Genomic DNA, 27,296 nt, shown 5'->3' with positions numbered 1-27,296 from the left:
TAACCAGTGGATCAAGCGTGACACCTGGTGGCTGTGACTGGGATTAGCAAGCCCAACCTGGGATGTGTATTCTGTCCATGGGGCTTACTTCAAAGTGAAGGGAGCTGTTGGCGCTGTGGTCTAAAACCATCAAGCCTCTTGGGCTTGCTGTGGAGAAGGTCGGCAGTTCGAATCACCACAATGAAGTGAGCTCCTGTTGCTCTTCTCCCTTCCTTTCTGAGTTTGATTGTCTTCAAAGCCCATGACACCTTTGGTAAAGACTCTTCTCCAACTGGAGTGCTCGCAGGCTGGAGTGCTCCTGTGTTTATACTGAAGCACGTGAACGTAAGCAGGTACTCACTTGGTGTTAAATAAGGATCAGGCAGACTCAGCAATGGAGAATAAGAAGGTGAAGTTTATTGCCAGGCAATAAGGACCCAGTTTGGAATCTCTTCCAAAAGGAACTGGGACCCCGATTGACAGAAATCCAGAGGTCTTTATACCTGAGCAGATCACAGCAAATCATAGATCATGAGACAACCATGAGACAGTCACAATATTGTCAGCAAAGAATTAGCCAATTAGCAAGCTTCTTGCCATGCTACCAGCTCCTGGTCAAGCACAGAGTTCTAGTTCTGTTTTCCGATGCTTGCAGTGACGCTCTGTCTAACCTCTCCCCTAGTTATGACAGGACAGGGAGTTTGGAGATTTTGCGGTTTTGCTCTTCCTGTTCTGTGGATTAATTTAGCCTGTATCTGAGGGGATTTTGTACCAGAATCTCTGATTCACGTCTTCCCCTTGTCCAGGGTACACGGATGTTTGTAGGGGAAAGGACGGCTCCTAATTTTGCTGTTTCAAGCAGTATGCAGTTAGCTAAGGCACAGCTTCCCTTTGATTCAAAATGGATTATAAAATACTGTAAGCCCTGACTATGTGTGAGCATATATGAATATATTGATTACTGATAACTGATTACATGGATAGCATAAGGGTACCCCTTCTTCCTTGCCTCAATACTACATTTTTTAAAATTTGCCTTAGTCTCTAAACCATTTTTGTTGACCACCAGCATTACGCTTTCCTTTTTTTTTTAACTTCACCCAGAATACACTTTTAATGCACATTAAAAAAAGCGCTCATCTTACAAATTATTTTGCAATCCAAATATACAATAGCTTGGAAAACAAATAGTTTAGAAAATGAATGCCAATGTAAAAAGGCTACTTAAACCTATAACAGTAGTTTCTGCATGGCTCATCTTTACAGTTTTCTTACTGCTTCATCAATATCAGTAATCTGTTCCTTCAACTGGCTCCACTGTTCTGGATTTAGAGAGATACCTTTTCTGCCAGGTTTCATTTCACCTTCTTGATCCATCCAGTATTCTCTAATATCAGTTAGGACTTTACCTTTAAAATCACGAACACATATTCTCTTCTCTGTTGCTACTTTTCTTGGAGGAGGCGGCACCTTTGGAGCATTCACCAGCCTTCTGTTTCTTCACAGGCTTTTCAGGCACTGCTTGTTTTTTCCTTTTCACCTTTTTGTCAACTTCACTGTCCGAATCACTGGCAGATGAGCTTGAAGACACAAGTTCTTTTGATTTCGGCATTGTTCCACTCAGGCCCGCTGCTCTCACTGCCTTCCTCTCGGCTTGCCTTTTTTATCCCCCTACGCTTTCCATTTTTAAGTTCAGTAGCAGCACCCTGGCCACCTGTGATTCCCAAGAACTGTCATTCTGGAGCATGAGGATAGTGGAGGTAGAATCTTTGTGGGTAGTAGCCACTGATTGTGTAAACTCCAGATACACGGTATTGCAACCACAGTGTCCCTCGTGTCCCCTGTACTGTCAGAGTCAATGGCTGCTAACAGCCTGGAATACTTTAAATTCAGAGGCTCCTCTGTATAAGACTGAATCAGATAAGTGCTGGAGATGCAGTGAAACTGGGGAAACATTCTTTCATATGTGGTGGATAAAAGGGTAAAAGAGTATTGGGAACTAATTTATAATAAATGGAAAAAAAAGGTTTAAAAGTACATTTCCGGGGGGGGGGGGAGATCAGAGTCCTTTTTGTTGGGGATAATTCAGCTGAAAATTCCCAGGTGTCAAAAAAGCTTATTTATGTATGCCACTATGGCAGCCCGTGTTTTGTTAGCCCAAAAATGGAAAACAAGCAAGGTCCCAACTAAAGAAGAATGGCAACTTAAGCTGATGGAATATGCACAGCTTGTGGACTTAACATAGAGAATAAGAGAAGAAGTAGAACATACCGTATTTTTTGCTCTATAAGACTCACTTTCCCCTTCCTAAAAAGTAAGGGGAAATGTGTGTGCGTCTTATCGAGTGAATGCAGGCTGCGCAGCTATCCCAGAAGCCAGAACAGCAAGAGGGATTGCTGCTTTCACTGCGCAGCGATCCCTCTTGCTGTTCTGGCTTCTGAGATTCAGAATATTTTTTTTCTTGTTTTCCTCCTCCAAAAACTAGGTGCGTCTTATGGTCTGGTGCGTCTTATAGAGCGGAAAATACAGTACATTTAAAGAAGATTGGGAAAAGTTTATTGAATATATTGGAGGAAATTGTACCTATTTATCTACTTGCACTGGCATGCTTTCAAACTGCTATGTTGGCAGGAGCTGGAACAGAGAAATGGGAGCTCACCCCATCCCGGGGATTCGAACTGCTGACCTTCCGATTGATCGGCAAGCCGAAAAGGCTCCGTGGTTTAGACCACAACACCACCTGTATACCTGGGTAGGCCTGTCTAAACAAAGATGCTTTTGCTGGTGCTGAAAAGAGAACAGCAAAGGCTCCTGCCTGGTATCAATAGGCAGGAAGTTCCAAAGTGTTCATGCTGCCACACAAGAAGATAAAGTCCTTACAAATGTGAAACAGGCATTATGTGGCACTCAAAACAGTCGAGTGGGCAATCATGTAGGTAAATGAGTTAATTGAAAGTGGACAGTTGGTTTTGCCTAATCTCATTCGTTCAAGGTTGTGGGGTATATTTTTGTTGTTGAAGCATTCAAACTGCTGAGGCCATTGCTCAAAACAGAACAGAACAGAATAGATCAGAACAGAACATGGAATAGCCTTGAATGCACAGAGAGGCTCATCACACAGTTGACAAGTTCAAATATTTGCTGGAAATGTAAAGAAAAAGAAGGCACCTTTTACCATATGTGGTGGAAGTGTAAGATTGTAAAAGAATTCTGGGAAATGATATATAATGAGCTGAAAAAAAATGTTTAAAGTAACTTTAAAACAACAACAACCCATACCTCGGGTTACAGACGCTCCAGGCTGTGTGTTTTCAGGTTACGGATGCGCTGAAACCCGGAAGTACCGAAACGGATTACTTCCGGGTTTCAGCACTCGCAAATGCGCAGAAACACTAAATCACATTTTGTGCATGCGCAGAAGCACCAAATCACAACCTGTGCATGCGCAGATGCGACACTGCGGGTTGTGGACGCTGCGGGTTGTGAACGTGCCTCCTGCACGGATCACGTTCACAACCCGAGCGTCCGCTGTTCCAGAGCCCCATTCACATTCTGAAGCGAACATAAGACGCGTCTGCGTGGGTCACGTTTCGCCGCTTCCGCGCATGCGCATGACGTCATTTTGAGCGTCTGCGCAAGCGACAAAACCCGGAAGTAACGCGCTCCATTACTTCCGGGTCGCCGCGGAGCGCAACCTGAAAATATTTAAGCTGAAGCGTATTCATCCTGAGGTATGACTGCATTGTAAAATCAAATAAAAATTATTATAAAAAAGAGAAACTCACCACATGGAGACGCTGTTGCTTTCAATTCAACGTTTATTGATATACACAATTTTGTGATGAGCCCCGGGGAGCCAAAACCTAAGGCAGGAGAAAAACCTCTGGAGTGGGGTGGCCCCATCCTACCAGCTGAGTGAGGAATATAAAACACAGTGCCTATTTATTTATTTTTGCCAACCTTCAGCAGGGTGGCTGCAGGGCAGGGCAAGTGCATATAAGCTCACACATGCCCTTTCAGGCATGTTTCCGGAAGCAGAGGCAAGGCGCTTTGTTAACAGGAAGAGAAGGCAGCTCGTGAGACTCTGAACTTTGGCATCACAAGGCATTGAAAGAGGGAAGGCAAACCTGGGACTCTCCCAGTTCTGCAGGACTACAATTCCCATCACCACCAACACCAAACTGGCCTCGATTGCTGGGGGGAGTCCAGCAACATTCAAACAGCGTCAGATTCCCCCCATCCTGTACTAGCAGGATAAAATATCACTTTTCTCCTGAGGCTGGGCGGGGGGAGGCGAAAAACAGGCTACTGACTGGGATAGAGGGACTTTTGCAGCTATTGTTAAAGTTGCAAAAACAAAGAGCACAGGACTGAGTGAGGGAGACACTTTCGGAACAACATTGGGATATCAGCTCCTCTCAAGGCATTTCGGTTTGCAGCAAAGGCAGGGAGAGGATTGACAGATAAGAGTAGGAAGAAACATCACGGACAGAATAAATGTCACACACAGGAAAAACAATGACACAGAAAGAGATCTTCACTTGCAGTCTCACGTGTCAACACAAATAGAAGTTATAAATATTGCAGCTGTTGTATAAGGGATTACTATTATGATGGAAACGTGACCAAAATCAATAAGATTTTGGAATGCAGAAACAAAGTAAATTATCAAACCATCAATTCTAGCATGCAGGGGGGCACCTAAATTATATAATTTGGTATTTGATTAATTTGTAATAGGAATCGTATTATAATTTGGCATTGTTATAAGGAGGCTATTATTGGATTGTTGTAATTGAAAACTAATAAAATTTATTATCAGATTCCACCTCACACACACACACCCAATCCTTGCACTGAAACATGGAGGACATGCTGCAGGCCAGATAAAACTCAGCAATAATTTTAAATGATGGGAAACAGGGTTCGCTTCATCAGCTCAGCTGTGATAGGCCAGCCCTGCCCATCTTCCTTTCCCTCGATGGCCACCTGGAAGCAACCAGTCCATCAGGCTGCCTTGGTGGGAGAGATGGAAAGCGGAGCCCACTAAAGCGGAGCTTTGCTAAAGGACCAGCTCCATCTGTGCCAGCTGGTCCTTATAAGTACAACCATTTAAGAACTGGTGTCTCGGCTTGATTTTTCTTCCCCTCTTCCCTCCCTGTCCCTTTTTCCTTTCATGTCATGTCTCTCATATCGTAAGCCCGCAGGTAGGAACTGTCCTGCTCTAGTTGATTGTATGCAAGCCACCTCTAGGAGCCGTTTTGGCTGAAAAGCTGGATAAAGCTAAAGGGACCCCTGACCATTAGGTCCAGTCGTGGCTGACTTTGGGGTTGCAGCGCTCATCTCACTTTATTGGCCGAGGGAGCCGGCGTACAGCTTCCGGGTCATGTGGCCAGCATGACTAAGCCGCTTCTGGTGAACCAGAGCAGTGCACGGAAACGCCGTTTACCTTCCCGCCGGAGCGGTACCTATTTATCTACTTGCACTTTGAGGTGCTTTCGAACTGCTAGGTTGGCAGGAGCAGGGACCGAGCAACAGGAGCTCACCCCGTCCCGGGGATTCGAACCGCCAACCTTCTGATCAGCAAGTCCTAGGCTCTGTGGTTTAACCCACAGCACCACCCGCGTCCCTTTCAGGAGCTGGATACAAACATACAAACACTCTAAATTTGGGGGCAATTTGGTTTTTAAGGGGGGCAATGCAAGAATGAGTGATTAACAGTTAATGGCCTTTTAGGCTTCCTCCATGTGAATAGGAGTTCACTTTTTGAATAATAAGAATTATATCTCACCAGGGGAGCGGGTCAGGATTTTAAAGATGCTTAGGTGGGGCATGGCCGAAAAAAGGTTGGGAAGAAGAAGAAGAAGAAGAAGAAGAAGAAGAAGAAGAAGAAGAAGAGGAGGAGGAGGAGGAGGAGGAGGAGGAGGAGGAGGAGGAGGAGGAGGAGGAGGAGGAGGAAGCGGAGGAGGAAGCGGAGGAGGAAGAGGAGGAGTTTGAATTTGATATCCCGCGTTATCACTACCCGAAGGAGTCTCAAAGCAGCTAACATTCTCCTTTCCCTTCCTCCCCCACAACAAACACTCTGTGAGGTGAGTGGGGCTGAGAGACTTCAGAGAAGTGTGACTAGCCCAAGGTCACCCAGCAGCTGCATGTGGAGGAGCGGGGAATCGAACCCAGTTCACCAGATTACGAGTCTACCGCTCTTAACCACTACACCATGCTGGCTCTCAGTGGGAACCACTGCTCAAAACAAAACAAAACAAAACAAGTGGTTTTCAGAGGAATCACATTTGTCCAGGTCCTGCTAGCCAGCAATGGTGGGAGTTGTAGTCCAAAAACAGCTGGAGATCCAAGTTTGGGAAACCCTGAACTAGACCATCACTTGCCTTTACTTCCCACAGATCCCTCCATCACAGCTCTGCCTTCTTTTAATGGAGGGCTGTTGAACTTGCAGCTCTCCAGCTGTTGAAAGAATCCACCTCCTATCATCCCTGAACCTTGGTTGTTCTAGCTGGTGGGAGCTGCAGTGCAAAAACGTCCAGAGAGCATCATGTTAGCTACCCTGAAGGTATCTAGCCCAGCATCTTGTACTCACCATGGCCAACCATGAGCCCACAAAAAGGACCTGAGCAGAACAGAAACTGTCACACTGCCTCTGACAGCAGCCACTAATAGCCTTGTCCTCAAATAAAGGCAAGTTTATAAGGCTGGGGTTTTGTTTTTTAATCTTTTCTCCTTTTAAAAAATCTGCCTGGAAATATGACAGGCGGACCCGATCCTATCTCTTTTGAGAATGGACCACACTTCAATGGCTTCATCCTTCCCTAATACCGTCTGTATAAGGCAGATCTGTTCCTAACTCTCAGTATTATTATTTTTTGTATTTTTTTATTATTAAAGCTTTACTTGTTTTACAGAAGTATGTGTAATGTCTCTCGCATTTTTTCCGTGTAACATTTTTACAAATCAGTTTCATTTGTTGAGACATTGGGGGGGGGAGGGGGGAAGATGGGGGGCGATGTTTCTATTTTGCTTAATGTATGTAGGGTTTGGTGTCAGCGTTGCTCGTGCTGTTCATTTGTGTTTCTTTGGTGGTGAGAGAGGTTGGGGTTGGCTTAGGGTGTGGTTGTTTGTTTGTGATTGGCTGTGGTGGTCTTTGTTTTCGTGTGTGAGTGGGGTGGGTGGGTGTTTTGGACCAGGTTAGCCATATTGATTTGTATGCTGTTGGTGGATTATTGTCATTGTCTTGTTGGGCTGTGTATGTGACAAAGGGGAGCCATACCGGGGTAAAGGCATCTTCTTCTGTTTGTCCCCGTGTCAGTTTCAGTTTATTGGATAATTTTTCTAGTAGGGCTGTTTCCCATACTATTTGGTACCATTGGTCCATGCTTACTCCTGACAGGTCTCTCCAGCGTCTGGTTATGGTGTTTCTGGCTGCTGAAAGTAGGTGAGTTATGAGTGCTTTGTGGTGTAAATGGGCATTGTTGTCTTGGAATATGTTTAGTAGGACCAGTTCTGGGGTGATGTCTAATTAACTCTCAGTATTTTAAAACATTTTACACCCTTGGTGAAGTGGTTACTGCTATTGTATATATATATATTTAACACACAAGCCAGCATCATATTATTCTACATTGCTGGAAGACCCAGGGAAATACTTTTAACGTAAGAAAGCACTCTATTTTCTCTATCGCTTAGGGAAATTCCAGAGAAATAGATCGCAGCAAGCCCAAAAGTCCTGTTGGGCATTTAGCGCCAGGTTTCATCCAGCCCTGAAGACGACCATGCAAAGTTCACTCTGGCCTCGCTGAGGGATGGCATGATGCGCAGGCTCCTAAGCGGCTCCAGGGCTCTCCGATTCTGCCACTATGGCTCCACAGTCACGCTGCTGTGCGTCACCCGTGCTCCATACCAGCCCTTCCAGTAGACCGTGTCCTGACCGCCATGTTCGAAGCGAACGAAGCAGACCCCGGGACCGTAGTCGGCAAAAGTGTGGGTGATCTTGGGTGCAGGATGAAGAGAAAAAGGCAAGAGCGTTAGAGGGAAATATTTGCCCCCCCCAAAAAAAAAAAAAAATTGGAAGGCACCTGCTGCCAAAAGAAAATGGACATTATTTATGTATGCTACAACAGCAGCAAGAATTCTAATAGCACAAAACTGGAAGACTGGAGAAGTACCATCTAAAGAACAATGGCAAGAAAAACCAATGAGCTACGCAGAGTTAGCAAACTTAGTGGACAAACTGTGAGAAAAGGGCATCAGGGGCTTGGAAAAAGAATGGGAGCCTTTTACAATATATTTGCAATAACACCCAAAAAAATGGACTCGTTGGCAGGATTTAAATAAGCATTTACAATTTTTTTTACATAAAACATGGAATATACCACTGTGATAATAAAGTATTGAATATAAACAGCAGAACGTATCATTTGATGTGATAAACCAGAAATGGAAGCTGAGGGAAGTCAACGGGGGTGGGGGTGAAAAACTAATGTTTAGTATTGATATTGGATATTTGTTTTGAAAATGGAAAATCAATAAAATATTTCTTAAAAAAAGAATTGGACGGCACGTAAGAGGACATCTGGCCCACGCAGGTGTGGAGAACCTTTGGCTCTCCGAAATGTTGCTGGACTACAACTCCCATCATGCCTGGCCACTGGCCACACTTGCAGGGGCTGATGGGAGTTGGAGTCCAGCAACATTTGGAGGGCCCAAGGTTCCTCACTCCCAGTCTACACCAGGGTTTCCCAAACTTGGTTTGGAACCACAATTCCCCTCATCCCTGACCACTAGCTAGGGATGATGGGAGTGTAGTCCAAAAAGAGCTAGAAATCCAAGTTTGGGAATCCCTGATCTACATGCACAGACAGGATCCCTGACAAGACAGCTAAAAATCCACTCAGCAATATTGGCTAACAGTTGAAGCCCAGAATCAGAGTATTTGGGGATGGGGTACCAAGGAGGTTGCATGATTTGCCCCCCTGCTCAAGGCAGGATCTGCATCAGGTGCGGGGAACCTTTGGGCCTCCTGATGTTGCTGGACTACAACTCCCATCACCCTTGGCCACTGACCACACTTGCTGAGGCTGATGGGAGATGTAGTTCAAGGAAGCAAGAGGTGTCATCATAGCCAGGCAAAAGCACTCCAGGTGTGCTCCAGGTGAGAGATGCGGCTTGGAGAGGGGTCATACCCTACCCTGGTGGCCTGGCAGAGATGCTTGAAGGGCCACTTTCAGGCTCCAGGCCTGAGATTTACAGCATAGCTGTCAATTTAGATTTGAAAATAAGGGACCAGCAGCCAAAATAAGGGATTTTAGTCAACCAGCAGCCAAACAAATCCTCAAGCGGTGGTTCCCACAGCGCAGCAACCCAGCAAAGGGGATGCAGCAAGGGAAACCACCGTCACCTCTCTGCTGGGAAGCGCTGAGCAAAGGCGAGTCCCCAGGCAACGCGGCCGATTTGATCAGCACAAGGCATGCAAGCTCCACCCCCCAGTCGTTCTTAGACTCCTTATTGGGTGAGCAACGCAGCCAAGCAACACAGTTGGGCCTCCTTCCTCCCTGGCCGGCAGGGAGGGAGGGAGAGGAGCTGCTTCCTTTGAAACCCGGGAAATTTAAGGGACATCATCAATCTTGGACAGCAGCGGGAAACGGCGCTGGGATAAGGGAGTTTCCCGCCAAATAAGGGACGGTTGACAGCTATGATTTACAGACGTACGCAATATATGGGCTACTTTTAAAATGAGGCTGCATTTTAAATTGCAGTTAACCTGTATTTTAAATTGCTTTTTTCCCCTATTATGTTTCTATTGTAATTTTATTGGTGTTAGCTGCCCTGAGCCTGGCTTTGGCCGGGGAGGGCAGGGTATCAATTACATTTATTATTATTATATACGGGATCAGTTACTAATGTCCACAAGCCAAGCCGATGCTGGAAAAAGGCAAAGCGAACTGGGAATGCTTGCGACAGGAGACACACATGGGCAGGTCCCCTCCATCAACACCCACCTCCGTCCATTCACCCTCGTTGCCTTGCGGGACGGCAATGGTGTCGCTCACAAACTCGGCCAGCACCTCCTCTGTCGAAGACAGGAGCTGCGCTTTCAAGTTGTAGAGGCAACCAGCGTCACACCGGGCCGCATACCTGCAGGATGAGACCACAACACCTGTGACTATGTAACTTGAGCATGAGCCAGTCATGTGAAGCTGGCAGCGGAAGTGCCAAACGCAGCTTGAGGCTGTCTATGACGCACTGGGCAACAGATATAGGACGTAATATAGATTTTAATCTCAGCGGTGGCATTTGACTCCTTCTAAGTTAGCAAAAATGTATAAGACAAGTATAAGGAAAAACCATCTTCCGCAGAAACTGCTGCTTGCCTTCTATCACTGTGCCATTGAGAGCGTGCTCACTTATGGCTTATGTGTGTGGTACGGAAGCTGTACTACCCAGAACAGGATGGGGTTGTGCAGAGTTGTTAAGGCAGCAGAGAGCATTGCTGGCTGCCCACTCTCCACCTTAGAGCAGATTTATGCCACAAGGTGCCAGAGGAAGGCACTGGACATAGTAAAAGATCCATCGCATCCTGGTCACTGTCTCTTCGAGCTCCTGCCGTCGGGATGGAGATACAGGACGATGAAGACAAGAACGAGCCGTCTTAAGAACAGCTTCTTCTCCAGAGCGATCTCGGCCCTGAATGGGAAGCCTGGACTTTGAAAGTCATCTAATCTTCCTTGCTGTATTATACTGTATTGTTTTAATTAGTGTTTCTATAGTTGTTTTGATTTTGTGTGGAGTGCCCTACCTGGGTGGATGGAGCAGCCAAGTAATTTCGTTGTCCCCGAGAGGGGGCAGTGATAATAAAGATATTATTATTATTATTATTATTATTATTATTATTATTATTATTATTGATCTGCTGGAAATGTAAAGAAAAAGAAGGTACCTTTTATCATATGTGGTGGACTTGTAAGGTAATAAAAGCTTTCTGGGAGATGATATATAATGAAATGGGGGGGAAAGGCTTAAAATAACTTTTGTTAAGAAATCAGAAGTGTTTTTATTAGGAATTACAGGTACCGACATAGCCAAGGAGCAGAAAATACTCTTTATGTATGGAACAACAGTTGCCCAGATGTTATTAGCCCAGAGTTGGAAAGAAGACAAAGTCCCTACCAGAGAAAATGGCAAACTAAGCTGATGGAATGTGCTAAGTTGGCAAAGCTGACTGGAAAACCCAGAACCCAGGAGGAAAAAACTTTATAAAGGAATGGGGGGAAATTATAATTTATTTAAGAGACCACAGCAAGCAGATGAAAACATTAGCAGGATTTTAATTTCACTTGCAATGTAACAAATACTATGGATAATATGGATTGATTAAAAATATATAGATTATGGAATAATATGCAGTTGTAAATGTTAACATTAGGACCCATGGAGGGGATGGGGGTGAGTCTTGAGATCCTCTTTTAGTATCTACAACATTCCCATAGGCATAGCATCAGCCGACAAGCAGTGGTGGAGGCAGGGTTCAATTCTACATTGAATTCAATTCTACAATTCTACAGGTTCCACAGTCTCTCCACCCCACCCCCCTCTTACCAGTCTTTCACCACAATTTTAGGCTGGGTGGTGTCCATAAGCTCCTCCCAGTATCCTTCATCGCGGAGATCAATGACTTGCGACTTACAGCACCACCTGTGACGTTTAAAAAAGGTTAACACGTGAGAAGAATGTATAATACTGCATACCCTCCAACATGTCTCTGATGAAAATAGGAACGTCCTATTCAATAATAATACAGTGGTACCTCTGGTTAAGAACTTACTTCATTCTGGAAGTCCATTCTTAACCTGAAACTGTTCTTAACCTGAGGTAACACTTTAGCTAATGGGGCCTCCTGCTGTCGCTGCGCCGCTGGAGCACGATTTCTGTTCTCATCCTGAAGCAAAGTTCTTAACCCGAGGTACTATTTCTGGGTTAGCGGAGTCTGTAACCTGAAGTGTCTGTAACCTGAGGTACCACTGTAATAAGAATTTTACTATTTACACCCCACCCACCTGGCTGGGTTGCCACTCTGGGCAGCTTCCAACATATATAAAAACATAATAAAACATCCTCCCTCTCAGGCCACTCGCTGCTAGTAGCGTTCTCTACACAATTCCTCTTCCTCATTTGACAGCAACTGCATAACCTCCAACTTTCCTCCGATGGAAATAGGGACATGCTATTCCATAATAATAATTTTACTATCAGTACCCCATCCATCTGACTGGGTTGCCCCAGCCACTCTGGGCAGCTTCTAACTTATATAAAAACATAATAAAACATTAAACACTTCAGATGGCTTGGGGTCGGATAACTCCCTAACCTCCAACATTTCTCCAATGAAAATAGGGACATCCTAAGGAAAAGGATGTCCAAACTGCGGGAGGCAGTGAAACTGCAGGAGGCAGTGAAAGACAGGAGTGCCTGGCGTGCTCTGGTCCATGGGGTCACGAAGAGTCGGACATGACTAAACGACTAAACAACAACAAGGAAAAGCGTGTGGCACTGTGGATTAAACCACAGAGCCTAGGACTTGCCGATCAGAAGGTTGACAGTTCGAATCCCTGCGATGGGGTGAGCTCCTGTTGCTCGGTCCCTGCTCCTGCCAAACTAGCAGTTCAAAAGCACATCAAGTGCAAGTAGATAAATAGGTACCACTCTGGTGGGAAGGTAAACAGTGTTTCCATTCACTGCTCTGGTTCGCCAGAAGCAGCTTAGTCATGCTGGCCACATGACCCCAAAGGTGTATGGCAGCTCCCTCGACCAATAAAGCGAGATGAGCACTGCAACCCCAGAGTCGGTCACAACTGGACCTAATGGTCAGGGGTCCCTTTACCTTTTTAAGGGAAAGCGGGGCATTCTGGGATCAAATCAGAAATTGGGATGGCTTCTGTAAATCTGGGACTGATCCTGGAAAATAGGGATACTTGGAGGGTATGAAACTGCCTCAAACTATTTGCTATCTGCACTCAATCAAATGGTGAATATGGGCTTGAATACAGCCCATAATATGGGGAGGAGTTCATCCTTCCCTTTATTTCTGATGCTCAGGTTACCGCACCATTTCTATTTTAGCCAAAAATGGTACCCCCCACAGATTTTATTTTATGTAGGTCATTTAGAGGAGTCTCTTTGATTACGCAGTTTGACAATCTTTTAACTCTCTCTCTATATACATAAAAACATAAGGTTGTCATCACACAGCCCCCACTGGAGGATCTGTGCTGCTGTGTCACCCATAGGTCATGAGTGCCGGTTCACATGAGGCCCAAACAGCACCGCCCATCCACAAGAATGATGTTACAGAACCACAAAAAGGTATTTCGTTGGAGGAGTATCCAAAGGGACGTGCCGAAAACAGCCCAATGAGAACTAAGCATGCTCAGAAGCCAGAAGGGGGAGGTTCAGAGGGATTGAATGGAGTGACCGGAACCCTGAGTTGCAGCACTTCGGGCTACAACACTTAGGTTCCATGCACATTACTCCCCCCAACCCCATCCAGGTAAAAGGTAAAGGACCCCTGGATGGTTAGGTCAGCCCTATATACCTGAGGGAGCATCTCCACTCCCATCGTTCAGCCCAGATACTGAGATCCAGCTCCGAGGGCCTTCTGGCAGTTACCTCACTGCAAAAAGTGAGGTTACAGGGAACCAGGCAGAGGACCTTCTCAGTAGTGGCCCCCGCCCTGTGGAACGCCCTCCCATCAGATGTCAAGGAAATAAATAACTATCTGACTTTTAGAAGACATCTGAAGGCAGCCCTGTTTAGGGAAGTTTTTAATGTTTGATGTTCTATTGTGCTTTTAATTCTGTTGGGAGCTGCCTAGAGTGGCTAGGGAAACCCAGCTAGAAGGGCAAGGTATAAATAAATGAAGAAGAAGAAGAAGAAGAAGAAGAAGAAGAAGAAGAAGAAGAAGAAGAAGAAGTCCAGTCAAAGGTGACTATGGGGTTGCCATGCTCATCTGGTTTCAGGTCGAGGGAGCCGGCGTTTGTCCACAGACAGCTTTCCGGGTCCTGTGGCCGGAACGACTTAACTGCTTCTGGTGCAATGGGACACCGTGAGGGAAACCAGAGTGCACGGAAACACCATTGACCTTCCCACCGCAGCAGTACCTATTTATCTACTTGCACTGGTGTGCTTTCGAACTGCTAGGTTGGCAGGAGCTGGGACAGAACAATGGGAGCTCACCCCGTCACAGGGATTCAAACCGCCAACCTTCCAAACGGCAAGCCCAAGAGGCTTGGTGGTTTAGACCACAGCGCCACCCGTTTCCCTGTTAAAAGTGGCATACTGCAGATGGATAAGAAAACCCAAGAGCCACAGAGGTCCCTAGGGTCGTACATCCCTGACACCAAGCAGCCCATAAGCAGGGGGTGACTGACATTAACCCTCTCCATTGTTGCTCCCATTCAGAGGTATAAAAAGAACTCCAAATTCCAGATGTTCCACAAAGGCATCTTGGCTCAAAGCAGGCCACCTTACAGGACTTTTGACTTACTCAAAAGATGAGACAAAGTATTTATGGACATCCTCGCTGGGGAATTCTTGCCCAAAATTTCCAGGCAGGTCCTCAATTGCCCAGCCGTCACCTCCATTTTCCACATCCTGCCAATGTTCAAGACCCTCTGTGGGATGGCAGAATGACAACAGCAACATTAAAAATATTTATGTTTATACTTTTCAAGTTTATACATTTCACAAATTTTATACATTTCACTCATTTTACAATCATTTTGACATTTCATGGCAGATGAAGTTGATGGACTACATGGAACTGGCGGAAATGACTGGCAGAATCCGAGACCAGGGAGAAGAGTCGGTGGAAGAAGATTGGGAAAAATTTAAAGTTTATTTACAGAAACATTGTAAAATTAAGGAATGTTAGAAGGATGCTGGAATGAAGTTATGTGGTTTTAGCAGAAATGTTATAAAGGATTAAGAAAAAACAGACTGTTAATTGGTGAAAGGAGGGAAGGTAAAGTTACATTACATTAAGATAAATTACAGGACAAAAATTGGGAAAGATGGAAAGGATTTGCTGAAATAGCTAACCGAACTAGAATACAAAAAAGGGAGGTGTGAGGAGGTCAAGGAAACAAGCAAATGGTGGAATTTGCTGCCAAGGAGTGTGGTGGAGTCTCCTTCTTTGGAGGTCTTTAAGCAGAGGCTTGACAACCATATGTCAGGAGTGCTCTGATGGTGTTTCCTGCTTGGCAGGGGGTTGGACTCGATGGCCCTTGGGGTCTCTTCCAACTCTATGATTCTATGATTCTATGAAATGAAAGATAAGTTATGGGAAGATTCGCAGTGTTTTTTTAATTGTTTTTATTTTTCTGTTTTCTTCTTTTTCTTTTTTTTCTTTCTTTTTCCTTATTGTGATGTGTTGTTTTGTTTTTGTTTAATATGGTGTTTTCAATTTTTTCTTTTTGTAACCTTTAAAACTTTAATAAATATTAAATATTTTTTTTTTTTTTAAAAAAAAGACATTTCAAAACTTGACTTCGTTCTCCCTCTTTCTGTGGTTCCTTAAATACAAATGCACGCATACACACGTATGCATGCATGTACACAGAATACTGTTCTTCCTGGAAGGAAATCTATCAATTTGGTTTTTCCTCAGTTTCTCATTTTCACAGTCTTATTGTTCATTTCTCCAAAGCTACACATCACTTTGCAAAAAAGAAAAGAAAACTAGTCCTTATGGAAGCTCAATGGCATGTTAGTGTGAGTTTTTGCCTAACACACCCATTTTTGTACGCAATTGTGCCTAATCAGATATTGTTGGACTACAACTCCCATCATCCCTGACCATTGAAGATGCTGCCTGGGGCTGATTTTGTTTATCTATTTTAACAAAATTGATATAGCGCTTGATTTCTGGCGGTTTACAAGAATACAAAATAAAGCATTAAAATTATCGGTTTTAAAGTTTTAAAGCTGCTTTAAAAATAATAATCCAAAGGCGGTAAAAGTCAGTGGGAGCTAAGCGATAAAACAAACATGCAACTTCTATATGTCTGAATGGGCTTGGCTAAAGAAAAAAATGTTTTAAGTGGGCACTAAAGAGAGTACAGCAAATGTACCTGCCTGATTTCAAGAGGCAGGGGGTTCCGAAGGATAGACACTGCCACACTATAGGATCGATTGCTTACCAGTGCAGAATGGCTATTCTGTGGCACTTGCAAGAGTGCCAATTCTACAGATGGAAACGGGCATATATTTGGTAAGGTGATCTCGCAAGTAAACTGATCCCAAGCTGGCTGTTGAGAGCTTTCTATATCAGTAGCAACTTCTTGAACTTGGCCTGGTAACAAATTGGCAACCAGGGCACAGCTCTGATGGGAGGAGTTTTTATGCTGACAGGGCTTGCCAGTAGCCCTGCCACTGCACTAACTGCATGATTAAATGCAAGGCAAGCCCCACAAAGAGCACATTGTAGTAATCTAGCCTTGATGTCACCAATGCCTGATGGGAATCGTTCTTCAGTAATATCCAGAGGGCCAGAATGGCAAGCTAAGCTGATGGACTGTGCCGAAATGGCAAAGCTGACTGGAAAGCTCAGGAACCAAGACGACCAAAAAAAAAAAAAAAAAATTAATGGGGGGAAATGTATACTTTATTTAAGAGACCACTGCAAGCAGATGAAAACATTTGCAGGATTTTAATTTCACTTGTAATGTAACAAATACTATGGATAATATGTATGGATAAAAATATAGATTATGGAATAATATGCAGTTGTAAATGTCGACATTAGGACCCATGGAGGGGATGGGGTGAAGAGGTCTCAAGATCCAGAGTAATCTCTATAGAGCGGTACCTCGGTTTACGAACTTAATCCGTTCCAGAAGTCCATTCTTAAACCAAAACCATTCTTAAACTAAGGTGTGCTTTCCTTAATGAGGCCTCCCGCTGCCGGTACCCCTCCACCATTAGGATTCCATTCGTAGACAAAGTTAAGGTTCACTAACCAGAACACTACTTCTGGTTTTGTGGAGTTCGTATACCAAATAGTTCGTAAACAGGGCTGTTCTTTAACTGAGGTACCCCTGTATATGGATATGCATTTGGATTGTTATAAATTTATATTTGTAAAATCAAACAAAAATAGGTTTTTTTTTTTTTTTTAAAAAAGGACCATATTTTTCGCTCCATAATATGCACCTTTTTTCTCCTAAAACGTATGGGGAAATATGTGTGTGTGTGTGTGTGTCTTATGGACCTGCCAGATCACAAGCACCCTGGTGTGAGGGTGCCAAAAGCCACACACAGTGGGAGGGGGGGTGATTTGATGGGCCACGCTACTGCCAACTCCTATTATTTTTCCGGAATGTCCTCTAGCCACTTGCCTTCGCCGTCCGGGTTCTTGATTAAATTCCGCTTCCTCTTGTTCAGGAAGTAGAGGGTCTGCCAGCTGTCGGCGCTTTCCTCTTCTGCATCTTCCCCGGCAAAACCCTCCTGCTGGCATTTCAACAACCAAAGGGCAGCTCCGTCAATCAGGTTTTTCCACTGGGAGCAGACGAGGCGACACACTAAGACCAGTTCCACCGCAGGGAGGGATGCGAAGATCCGGACCAGAAGAGGCTCTGGGAGGGTCTCCATCCTGGAGGAGAGAGCTTGCTAAAATAAGGTTACCAGACGTCTCTGTTTCCCGGATTTGCAAATAAGTGCCTGGACAAATTCCATCCCCGGAATGTCCCCGGATTTCATCTAATGTCCCCGGGAAACGCAGCGGCGGCAGTCTCAACAGCCTGGAGCAGTTGGCTCTGGCTGGCTTCAGGAGCTGCTCAGAAGTCCCCATATGATGGTGGTGCAGGGGCTCTAAGATGCAGCTTCCGGGCTGCCTCCATCTTCCCTGACCCCAGCAGCTAAGCTGTGAAGGGAGGCTTCATGCTACCTATCAGAGCAGCCTCCCAACTCCTACTTGTGTGCAAGCAGGAGGGGGCAGGGATCTCTCAGTTAGGCACTGGGAAGCCTCCCTTCCCAGCTGAGGGATCCCAGCCCCCTCCTGCTTGCACACAAGTAGGAGTTGGGATGGGGCTGCTCCAGAAGGCAGCGTGAAGCCTCGCTTCCCAGCTGAGGGATCCCAGGCCCCTCCTGCTTCCATGCAAGTAGGAGTTGGGATGGGGCTGCTCCAGAAGGCAGCGTGAAGCCTCGCTTCCCAGCTGAGGGATCCCCTCCTCGCCGCCGCTGCTGCTGCTCTTGGCCCTCCTTCTCCACCTTCCATGCCTGATGGTGTGGGGCACTGCTTCCCCACCACCATCACCGAAGAACCAACAACTCAGGGGCTGCCCAGGCTCATGGAGAAAGGAGATAGAAGCCTTGGAGGAAAAGGAAACATGGTGGTTGAAGTTAAGACGGTGGCCGCCCCTCTGGCACTGCCATCGCTGTAGCATCAACATCCCGAAGGTGTAGTATTTATTTATTTATTCATTCATTTATTTATTTAAAGTGTCCCCGGATTCATTGAAAAAATTCTGGTAAGCTTATGCTAAAATGTACTAGGGTTGTCGCCCTACTCAGAGTAGGTCCTTTCAAGGCATGCCTGACTTAGACCCATTCATTTCAATGGGCTGTTTTCCAATATTAGTCTTACTTGGAACAGAGCCATTATGTTAATGAACATGCCTAACTTTTAAAAAATGTTAAAAGTACCAGTACTTAGAAGTACACACACATACATAGGGGAATATGCGCGCTTGCGGACCTAACATATAGAATAAGAAAACAAGAAGAGCATACGTTTAAAGAAAATTGGAAAAGGTTTGTTGAATATATGGGGGGAGGGAATTGTGTACACTTGAAAACGTTGGCAGCATTAAGATAGATTCAGCAGTGTTGAATTTATCTTAATTTCAAGATTTATAATTTCAAGATTTATTTGAAAAGTAGTTGTAATCTAAGCATGGCAGTTGCCTTTGAATGATTTCTGTAAATAATGTATATGAAAGAAAATGATATCGAAATAACGATAAATTAAAGTAATATGTTTATTATAAAAGAAATATGGAGAGGATGGGAAGTCATAGGTTTGTGTAGAAAACGCATAACTGAATTTGTATGCATTTTTGTGTGAACATAGACATTCTTATTGGACTGACTGAAATGAAGAAAATTATGTGCTGTATATATATGAAAAATGAAAAATAAAGCATTTAAAACTTTTTAAAAAAAAAAGAAAAATTCAACAGTGTAAATAAGTTTTGATGGATGTAATAATGGAATACAGTCGTACCTTGGATCCCAAACGCCTTGGTACTCGGACGTTTTGGCTCCTAAATGCCGCAAACGCGGAAGTGAGTGTTCGGGTTTGCGAACATTCTTTGTAAACCGAACATCCGACAAGGCTTCCGCGGCTTCTGATTGGCTGCAGGAGCTTCCTGCAGCCAATCAGAAGCCACACTTTGGTTTCCGAATGTTTTGTAAGTTGAATGGAGTTCTGGAACGGATTCCATTCGACTTCCAAGGTAGGACTGTCCTGAATGGTTTAATTTATGTAAAATATACAGGGATATAAGTTATGCAAATTGAACCATGGAAAGAGAGGAAGGGAAGTCATTGATATTTTAAGGTTGCTTAAATGAACATTCTAAAATGTAAAACAGAAAATTTAATTAAAAATACGGGGGGGGGGGAATTAAAAATACCACCAAATTTAAATCAATCTGACACAGCCAATACCTCAATAGGGGTGCTTTGTTTATGCTAGTTCAGAGTGGCTGGCCTCAGACTAGGAATGCCTGGGTTCAAACCCCCCCTAGCCCTGCCAATTCAGCCATCAAGCTCCTTGAGAGACCTTGGGGCCAGTTATTCAGCCAATTTACTTAACAGGGACATTTAAGGATTTAAAAAAGAATAAGAAATAAGCCAATATAGCTTCTTTGAAGGGAGAAGGTTGGCTATCACTAATATGTACCGTATTTTTCGCTCTATAGGACGCACCAGACGATAAGACGCACCTAGTTTTGGGGGGAGAAAAACAAGAAAACAAAAAAAAGAAAATTTTGAATCCCAGAAGCCAGAACAGCAAAAAGAATCTGGCTTCTGGGATACTGTGAGAGAGGGAGAACTGCGCAGCGCCCCTTCAAGCAAAGCTGGAGAAGGAACAGAAGGAGGCTTCGCTGGTCTGGCGGTGGGGAAAGCCGAGCTTCCCTCACCGCCAGCCCCGGGGAGCAGCAGGAAGGCTGCGCACAGCCTTTCCGCTGCTCCCCGCACTTGTGGAGCTGGCGAGGGAAGCCCAGGTCCCCATCCCCCCCGGCCCAGGGACCACACATTCGCTCCATAAGACGCACAGACATTTCCCCTTAGATTTTAAGAGGAAAAAAGTGTGCCTTATGGAGCGAAAAGTACGGTAACTAATAGTCAATGCCTGAGTTTGTTCACTTCCTCCTCCCTCCCCCTCCCTTTTTCCTTTGATGATATTTCTTTTTCGGTCATAAAAGCGAGGGCAGTCTTTTTATTTTTAAAAAAACCCTGATAAGCAAGCAGCTCATCAGGAGCTTTTTAACAGATCTGTAAGAAGTTGTTGGGAACTGTTTTAAAAATGAAGAGCAAAGGGGCGAGATCCTTTAAAATAAATAAATAATTAGACTGCAAGGATATGTTAGTGGACTCCATGGGGAATGCGACAAAGTAAACAGACAAACAGACTTTGGAGTATGCAAGAGAATCTTAGCAATTTTATAAGCCACTGCTCAAATAGAAAGAACCTCCCTCTGCCTATCAGCTTACTCGTTCCAATGTGACAGAAGCCAAATATTTTCAAAAACAACCAAATTAGCAAGCGGGTGTTTAATTAACACCCAGCCCCCTGGGTGAGCAATTTGCAATCTCAAGGATTTGAAAATCAGCCGCTGTTGAAGGGAACCAGACAGATGGTGGTCAGCACCACCAAATCTATATAGCATGGGTAGGCAAACTAAGGCCCGGGGGCCGGATCCGGCCCAATCACCTTCTAAATCCGGCCTGCTGACGGTCCGGGAATCAGCGTGTTTTTACAAGAGTAGAATGTGTCCTTTTATTTAAAATGCATCTCTGGGTTATTTGTGGGGCATAGGAATTCGTTCTTTCCCCCCCAAAAAATATATAGTCTGGCCCCCCACAAGGTCTGAGGGACAGTGGACCGGCCCCCTGCTGAAAATGTTTGCTGACCCCTGCTATATAGGGTTAGAGATAAGCTTGCATGTTGTGATCCAAAATGCATTTCCTAGGGACGTAAGTCCCTTTGAGCTTACAAGCCCCCAACCTAGTTTTATTAAAATTGACGAGAAGAAGCCAGAGTTTGGCCGCCAACGATCTGATCAGATCCTGCAGGGATCTCTCGAGATTCTGGGCGTGCAGAAGGTCCCAGGTAAAGTCCAGGTGGGGAGAGACTTCTGCCAGAAACCCTGGAGTGCTGCTGCCAGTCAGTGTAGACAATATTGAGATAGAGGGACCCATGGTCTGACTCAGCATAAGGCAGCTTCCTAAGGTCCTAAGAAATTGTCTCTGAGACACACCTTTCCCTCTCCCTCAATCACAAAACAAAGTGGGGGCAGTGGCGTAGCGTGGGGGGTGCAGGGGGGGCCGGCCGCACCGGGCGCAACAATTGGGGGTTAGGGTTAGAGGGCGCAAATCCACGGGTTAGGGGGCGCAAATTACTTGCCTTGCCCCGGGTGCTGACAACCCACGCTACGCCACTGAGTGGGGGGGCTCCATCCAGCCTCTTACAACCCCCTTCTTTGCACACCTGCCTTGCAAGGTTGGCCAGTTGTGCTTCTCCAATGACACTGGTAGTTACTGCTACCACCTCCACTGCTGTCCCTTTGAGTCGGTTCCCCACATTCAACCCACATTCAAGTTTTAATTCTGTTAATCAGGGGTCAGCAAACTTTTTCAGCAGGGGGCTGGTCCATTGTCCCTCAGACCTTGTGGGGGCCCAGACTATATTTTTTGGGGGGAAATGAATTCCTATGCCCCACAAATAACCCAGAGATGCATTTTAAATAAAAGCACACATTCTACTCATGTAAAAACACGCTGATTCCCGCACTGTCCGTGGGCCAAATTTAGAAGCCGAATGGGCCAGATCCAGCCCCCAGGGCCTTAGTATGCCTACCCATGCTGTTGATGTTAGGCTTTTGTGTGTGTGTGTGTGTTTAGCCATTCTTGTTTCTATCTGTAAGCTGCCTTGAGTGCCATTAGGAGAAAAGGTGGAGTATTATTATTATTATTATTATTATTATTATTATTATTATTATTATTATTATTACCTTGATGAAAAGATGCAAGATCTCTGCCCCCAAACCTTGGGAAACGTCTGCCTTTTGGGAGCAAATAATCCCAAACAAATGATCCATCAAAAGCAATGCCAATTCGTCCAATGGCCCATAAAATACAAAGTCAACTCAATACATTCATCCATAAACCATAAACCAGTATCATTTGATCCGGGCTCCGTTGACTCGTCTATCAATGATTTATTTATGTTTCTAGAAACGAAATTGCCCATTCTAATTTTTTAATGGGGTCAAGTTGGGAGAGGAAGGGCATTTTTGCAAGGGCTCACCTACCTTCAAGACGTCCGGACTTTCAAGGTTGGGGAGGTGAGGAGTCTGCAGGCGGGCGAAAAGGTGGATTTTGCAGGAGGGGAGTAGGAAAGAAAGAGGAGCTGGTGGTTTCTGCCTCCTAGCGCAGCATCGCAGTGGTCCCTTTCCTTTCTGTGACACAGCAAGTCTCTGATGTCCCAGCCTCGTCAGCAAGGTTAGAGAAGAGGAGGAGGAGGAGGAGAGATGTTTTCTGGGGCGTCAGACTCCGCCTCTGGAGCGGGACTGGTCTGATCTTGTCTGTCGCAGGCAAGTAACTTCAGATCTTGGCTCTTGTTCCCTTTGGCTGAGTGAGTGAGAGAGAGAGCTCGTGCAGACGAACCAACGCAAGCATCAAACCAGGAAAACGTGCCCTGCAAGACCGAAGTTCGCCTTCTCTAGGAGAATGTTTGCAGTTTACATTTCCAAACCAGGAAAACGTGCCCTGCGAGGAAAACCTTTGCATTGACACTTCCAAGGGCGGTCCCGCGGAAGACAGAGCAAGCTCGTTTGGGTGGGGCCCAAACCAACGGATTCAAACTACAGTGGTACCTCAGGTTACAGACGCTTCAGGTTACAGACTCCGCTAACCCAGAAGTACAGTAGTACCTTAGGTTAAGAACTTTGCTTTAGGATGAGAACAGAAATCATGCGGTGGTGGCAAGGCGGCAGTGGGAGGCCCCATTAGCTAAAGTGGTGCTTCAGGTTAAGAACAGTTTTGGGTTAAGAACGGAGCTCCAGAACAAATTAAGTTCTTAACCCGAGGTACCACTGTACAAGAAAGGAGATTTTGACTCAACCTTAGGGAGAACTCTCTGAAGGTCAGAGCTGAACCGACTCCCTCAGAAGAGGGTGGTGTTATAAGAATTCTAAGGTCTCAAGTATAAATTAAATGTTCATCATCATCATATTTATTATTTATTGTTTGTTGTTAGCCGCCCTGAGCCTGGCTTTGGCTGGGGAGGGCAGGATATAAATAAAATTTATTATTATTATTATTATTATTATTATTATTATTACCCTGCCCATCTGGCTGGGTTTCCCCAGCCACTCTGGGCAGCTCCCAACAGAATATTAAAAACAAGATAAAACATCAAACATTAAAAACTTCCCTAAACAGGGCTGCTTTCAGATGCCTTCTAAAAGTCAGGTAGTTGTTTATTTCCTTGACATCTGATGGGAGGACGTTCCACAGGACGGGCGCCACTACCGAGAAGGCCCTCTGCCTGGTTCCCTGTAGCTTCACTTCTCGCAGGGAGGGAAGCACCAGAAGGCCCTTGGAGCTGGACCTCAGTGTCCCGGCAGAACGATGGGGGTGGAGGCACTGCTTCAGGTATACTGGGCAGAGGCTGTTTTCAAGGACAACCATCTGTCAGTCTCTGAACAGAAAGTACTCTCCCCCTGCTAACCTAAGGTTACCAGATTTTTTTCAATGAATCCGGGGTCACCTTTCAACTTCCTGCTAAATAGATGGATTTTGTCAGGGGGATGATTTGTAAATCTGGGGACTGTCCCCAGGAAACGGGGACGTCTGGTAACCTTATGCTAACCATGTCAATGAAACCAGCCTGCACTCTGTACTTAATGGTCTCACAGGAGCCTCCCTCTTCCTTTAAATGTGTGAGCCAACAAATCATGCTGTTGATGGGGACCTGGGCTTTTTCTTCCCAAGTCCTGCCCTGTTGGCACCTCTTACCTTCCTGACTTGATTCAGGTCTTTGGCATGTGCAGCGGAGCAGCTCTTGGAGGCCACGTGCCTTCTGACCAACGACCTTGCTGTTGAGAACAGCTTCGACCCCTTGGACATCTCCCACTTGCCTAATTGTTTTTATTATTTTAAGAATTTCATAACATACTGCTTATTTACAGTATTCATGGCCCATTGAATAGTAGAACTGAAACAGGGCTGCTTGTGTCAGAAAGGAAATGGCTGCCTTCTCAAATCCCCAGTTGTGGTCCCTCAATTCCCTGGAAGTGCCCAGCAGCTTCTATTGCTTCTGTCCTTCTAAGAACCCAAGCACCACCACCATAGAAATGGACTGGGGGGGGGCTTCTAAAAGTGATTGATAATGGGGAGGGGGGTGAGCACAACATTGCCTTGGAGGAAGATCCTCCCCTCCTTCCAGGCTGATTTCTGAGATTTCGTGTTTGTTGAAATCAATTCCCCATCCATGAGAATAGAGAGAAAAGAAACAGGAATGTCAGAATGTGAGGAATGGATCAGGCCCCCAGGCAGGGATGTCACATTTTTGAAAGCAGATATCTAAAGATGCTAATATTTATACTGGGAGGGGCGTGGGACGGAGAACCTTTTTGCAAAATGGGGACAAGGAAGCACCTAAAAGCAAATTTCTGTTTGTGTGTTGATCTGGGAAGCGCAGATAACGTAGGTTCGCATTAAATGGAAACGGCATTTCTTCTCTTCTCAAAACTTGCCCAAAGGTCAACACTTTCTTTGACCTTTGACAGCTCTTTGCCAAACCTGGTGGTACCTGAAGTATTCTTCTTCTCTGGTGATCACTCATAGCTGAGTAAGATTTGTCTTCCATAAACACGGTTTTAACAATGAGTCCATAAGTGATTGTGGAAGCCAATTCTGGACCTACATGACCTTCCACAGTGGGGACATTGGTTCCCGGGTGGTACCTTGCGTTCTGAGTTCGAGCATCTTCAAAGTCCATGACACCTTTGGTAAAGGCTGTTCTCCAACAGGAGCACTCGCAGGCCAGTGTTTCCCAGTTATTGGTGTTTATACTACATTTTTTAAGATTTGCCTTTAAACCTCTTTTGTTGACCACCAGTATTACACTTTCCATTTTTAAGTTTGGAATAGAGCAGTTGCTTTGGAAGACGGTCATCAGGCATCTGCACAACATGACCATTCCAACAAAGTTGATGTTGAAGAATAATTGCTTTAAGACTGGTAATCTTTGCTTCATCCAGTATACTAGCATTAGTTTGCCTGTCTTCCCAACTGATGTGTAAGATTTTTCAGAGACACCGTTGATGTAATCTTTCAAGAAGCTGGAGTTGGTGTTTGTAAGTGGTCCATGTTTCACAAGCATACAGTAAGGTTGGTAGTACAATAGCTTTGTAAACATGTATATGCAGGTTCTAGCAAGACCGAAGGCAGTGATTCAGCTTAACAGTGTTATTGTGGCCCCAGGAACAGAAAGGGGGGAAAGGATCTGATTTCTAAACTCTTTAGCCAGCCCCTGGCGACACCCACCTAAGGCATGACTCGCTGCTTTGTGCCAGGCAGTGAATCACAATGCAGGTTTGAGATTCCTGGCCTGCCTTGTGATGCGGACTCAAGCTCAGAGCAGGAGACACTAAGGAACATACATAAAAGGACCAGTATGCTATGTTCTAGAGCGAAGTCTACAGGAAATGCCAACATCCTGTTATAAGAGTTCTAAGGTCTTATATATATATAAATTAAATGTTCATAAATGTATAGACCACATGTCAGAGACCCACAGAAAAAGTCCTGAAACCATTTGTCTCTTCCAAATTGACCTCAAATATTTCTCTGCAAGGTGGAAAGAAATGGGAAGCCTCCCCATTGTCTCTTTGCTCACAAATCCTATCTCAAGGGCACAGTTAAGATATGAATAGGGTGAGCCTGTGACCTGGATTCAATAATTGAGTATTTATCAAAGCAAAAGAGTGGCCAGGATGCCCAGGTAATCCAATCAGGTAACCTTGCAGCCAGGATAAAAACAAGGCACTCAGATTTCTGTTGTAGTCTGTGCCTTCTCTGATGTACATACGATGTATTGGGGGGTGGTCTTGGGCTTCAGGGTGGGCAGCTCAAAAGTCTATATAAGGCTTACACACCTTTGTCCTGTGTCCTCCTCCTCTCTCCTGCGTGTGGGGAAGCACCCTGTTGCAACAGCTTTAATAAAGATCAGGCTTACTAGCTGCCTTGCTTCTCAATATTCTCTGGTTAGCTTCTGTTATTTTCTCCTACCGATGGAGAACCTACAAGGGACTCTATAAGGGTTCTTGTGTACCCCATAAGGGAAAGGGAGCAGTTTTTGTTTACAGCAATTCACTTACTGCCATGAGTTTTTCAGATGCCATGTTATAACTCAAGTAAGCAAGGGTCACTACAGCAAACCTCTGCAAGCCTCTATGCGTTGATGCCAGAACCTCCATTCAAACGGCCACACACTTTGTTGCTGGGCAACAGCCCTTGGTGACATGGAAAGGACGGCCACCGTGCCAAGATTCTAGGAGAGACAGTGTGTCATAGTAGACTTGGACCTGGGAAAGCAGGGTTAAAAGCCCCACTCAGCCAGGAGACTCCCTGGGTGACCTCGGGCTATTTCTTCCACAGGATTTTGTACTTGATAGTCCCCTATGCTAGACTGGGAATATCCCTTCCAACCTGCCTGCATTTAGACACAGCCACAAGATTGAAAGTGAAGTCAATTTGGCTTCAAGCAAGACCTGAGGCTTAATGGCTTTACTGAAGCCTCAGGAATAGACTGGGGAAACAGGGAAAGGGGTCTGATTTATATAAACCTCAGCCAGCCCCTGGCAACACCCACCTAGTGCATGACTGGCTGCATTGTGATGTGGACTCAGGCTCAGAGGAGACAGAAAGCACCTGCTGAAGTCCCTGCAGGCAGCATTGAATACAACCCTGGGTTTTCAGCAGGGGCTGTTAAGTGCTGAAGGGACAGCAAGTTGAGC

General features: G+C 45.2%; 1 protein-coding gene and 1 pseudogene across 4 annotated transcripts; both read right to left on the bottom strand.

Moving 5' to 3' along the window:
- Positions 1 to 1,069: 1,069 nt before the first annotated feature.
- LOC310851020 (activated RNA polymerase II transcriptional coactivator p15 pseudogene) lies at positions 1,070 to 1,648 on the bottom strand (annotated as a pseudogene). The gene has a single exon. The product of its transcript is annotated as an activated RNA polymerase II transcriptional coactivator p15 pseudogene (transcript).
- A 5,931-nt stretch (positions 1,649 to 7,579) lies between these two features.
- LOC310849723 (F-box only protein 2-like) lies at positions 7,580 to 26,912 on the bottom strand. 3 transcript variants are annotated; one of them, XM_083750349.1, is made up of 7 exons: positions 26,658 to 26,912; positions 22,584 to 22,896; positions 17,382 to 17,635; positions 14,531 to 14,657; positions 11,587 to 11,682; positions 9,990 to 10,125; positions 7,580 to 7,980 (listed from the first exon to the last, which is right to left on the bottom strand). In XM_083750349.1, the coding sequence occupies exons 3-7, from the start codon at positions 17,632 to 17,634 to the stop codon at positions 7,846 to 7,848; spliced, it is 747 nt and encodes a 248-aa protein (XP_083606475.1). In that variant the 5' UTR covers position 17,635; positions 22,584 to 22,896; positions 26,658 to 26,912; the 3' UTR covers positions 7,580 to 7,845. The 3 variants fall into 3 exon arrangements, with proteins under 3 accessions (XP_083606475.1, XP_083606476.1, XP_083606474.1); XM_083750350.1 differs by lacking the exon at positions 26,658 to 26,912 and having other exon boundaries at positions 17,382 to 17,652; positions 22,584 to 23,150; XM_083750348.1 differs by lacking the exon at positions 26,658 to 26,912 and having other exon boundaries at positions 22,584 to 23,149.
- Positions 26,913 to 27,296: the final 384 nt, after the last annotated feature.

Source organism: Podarcis gaigeae, assembly GCF_964106915.1.
Source record: "Podarcis gaigeae genome assembly, chromosome: 8".
Classification (NCBI taxonomy): Eukaryota; Metazoa; Chordata; class Lepidosauria; order Squamata; family Lacertidae; genus Podarcis; species Podarcis gaigeae.
The sequence above is the reverse complement of the archived record's forward strand: the minus strand, read 5'-3'. Positions and strand labels throughout refer to the sequence as shown.

What these genes read in the sequence shown, in the direction of transcription:
- LOC310849723 (XM_083750349.1), bottom strand. Translation starts at nt 17,634, where the DNA reads ATGGAGACCCTCCCAGAGCCTCTTCTGGTCCGGATCTTCGCATCCCTC. An exon ending in TACTTTGTCTCATCTTTTGA is followed by an intron (nt 11,683 to 14,530) that starts GTAAGTCAAAAG and finishes TAAACGTCACAG; the next exon opens with GTGGTGCTGTAAGTCGCAAG. An exon ending in ACGAGGGTGAATGGACGGAG is followed by an intron (nt 7,981 to 9,989) that starts GTGGGTGTTGAT and finishes CCTGCACCCAAG; the next exon opens with ATCACCCACACTTTTGCCGA.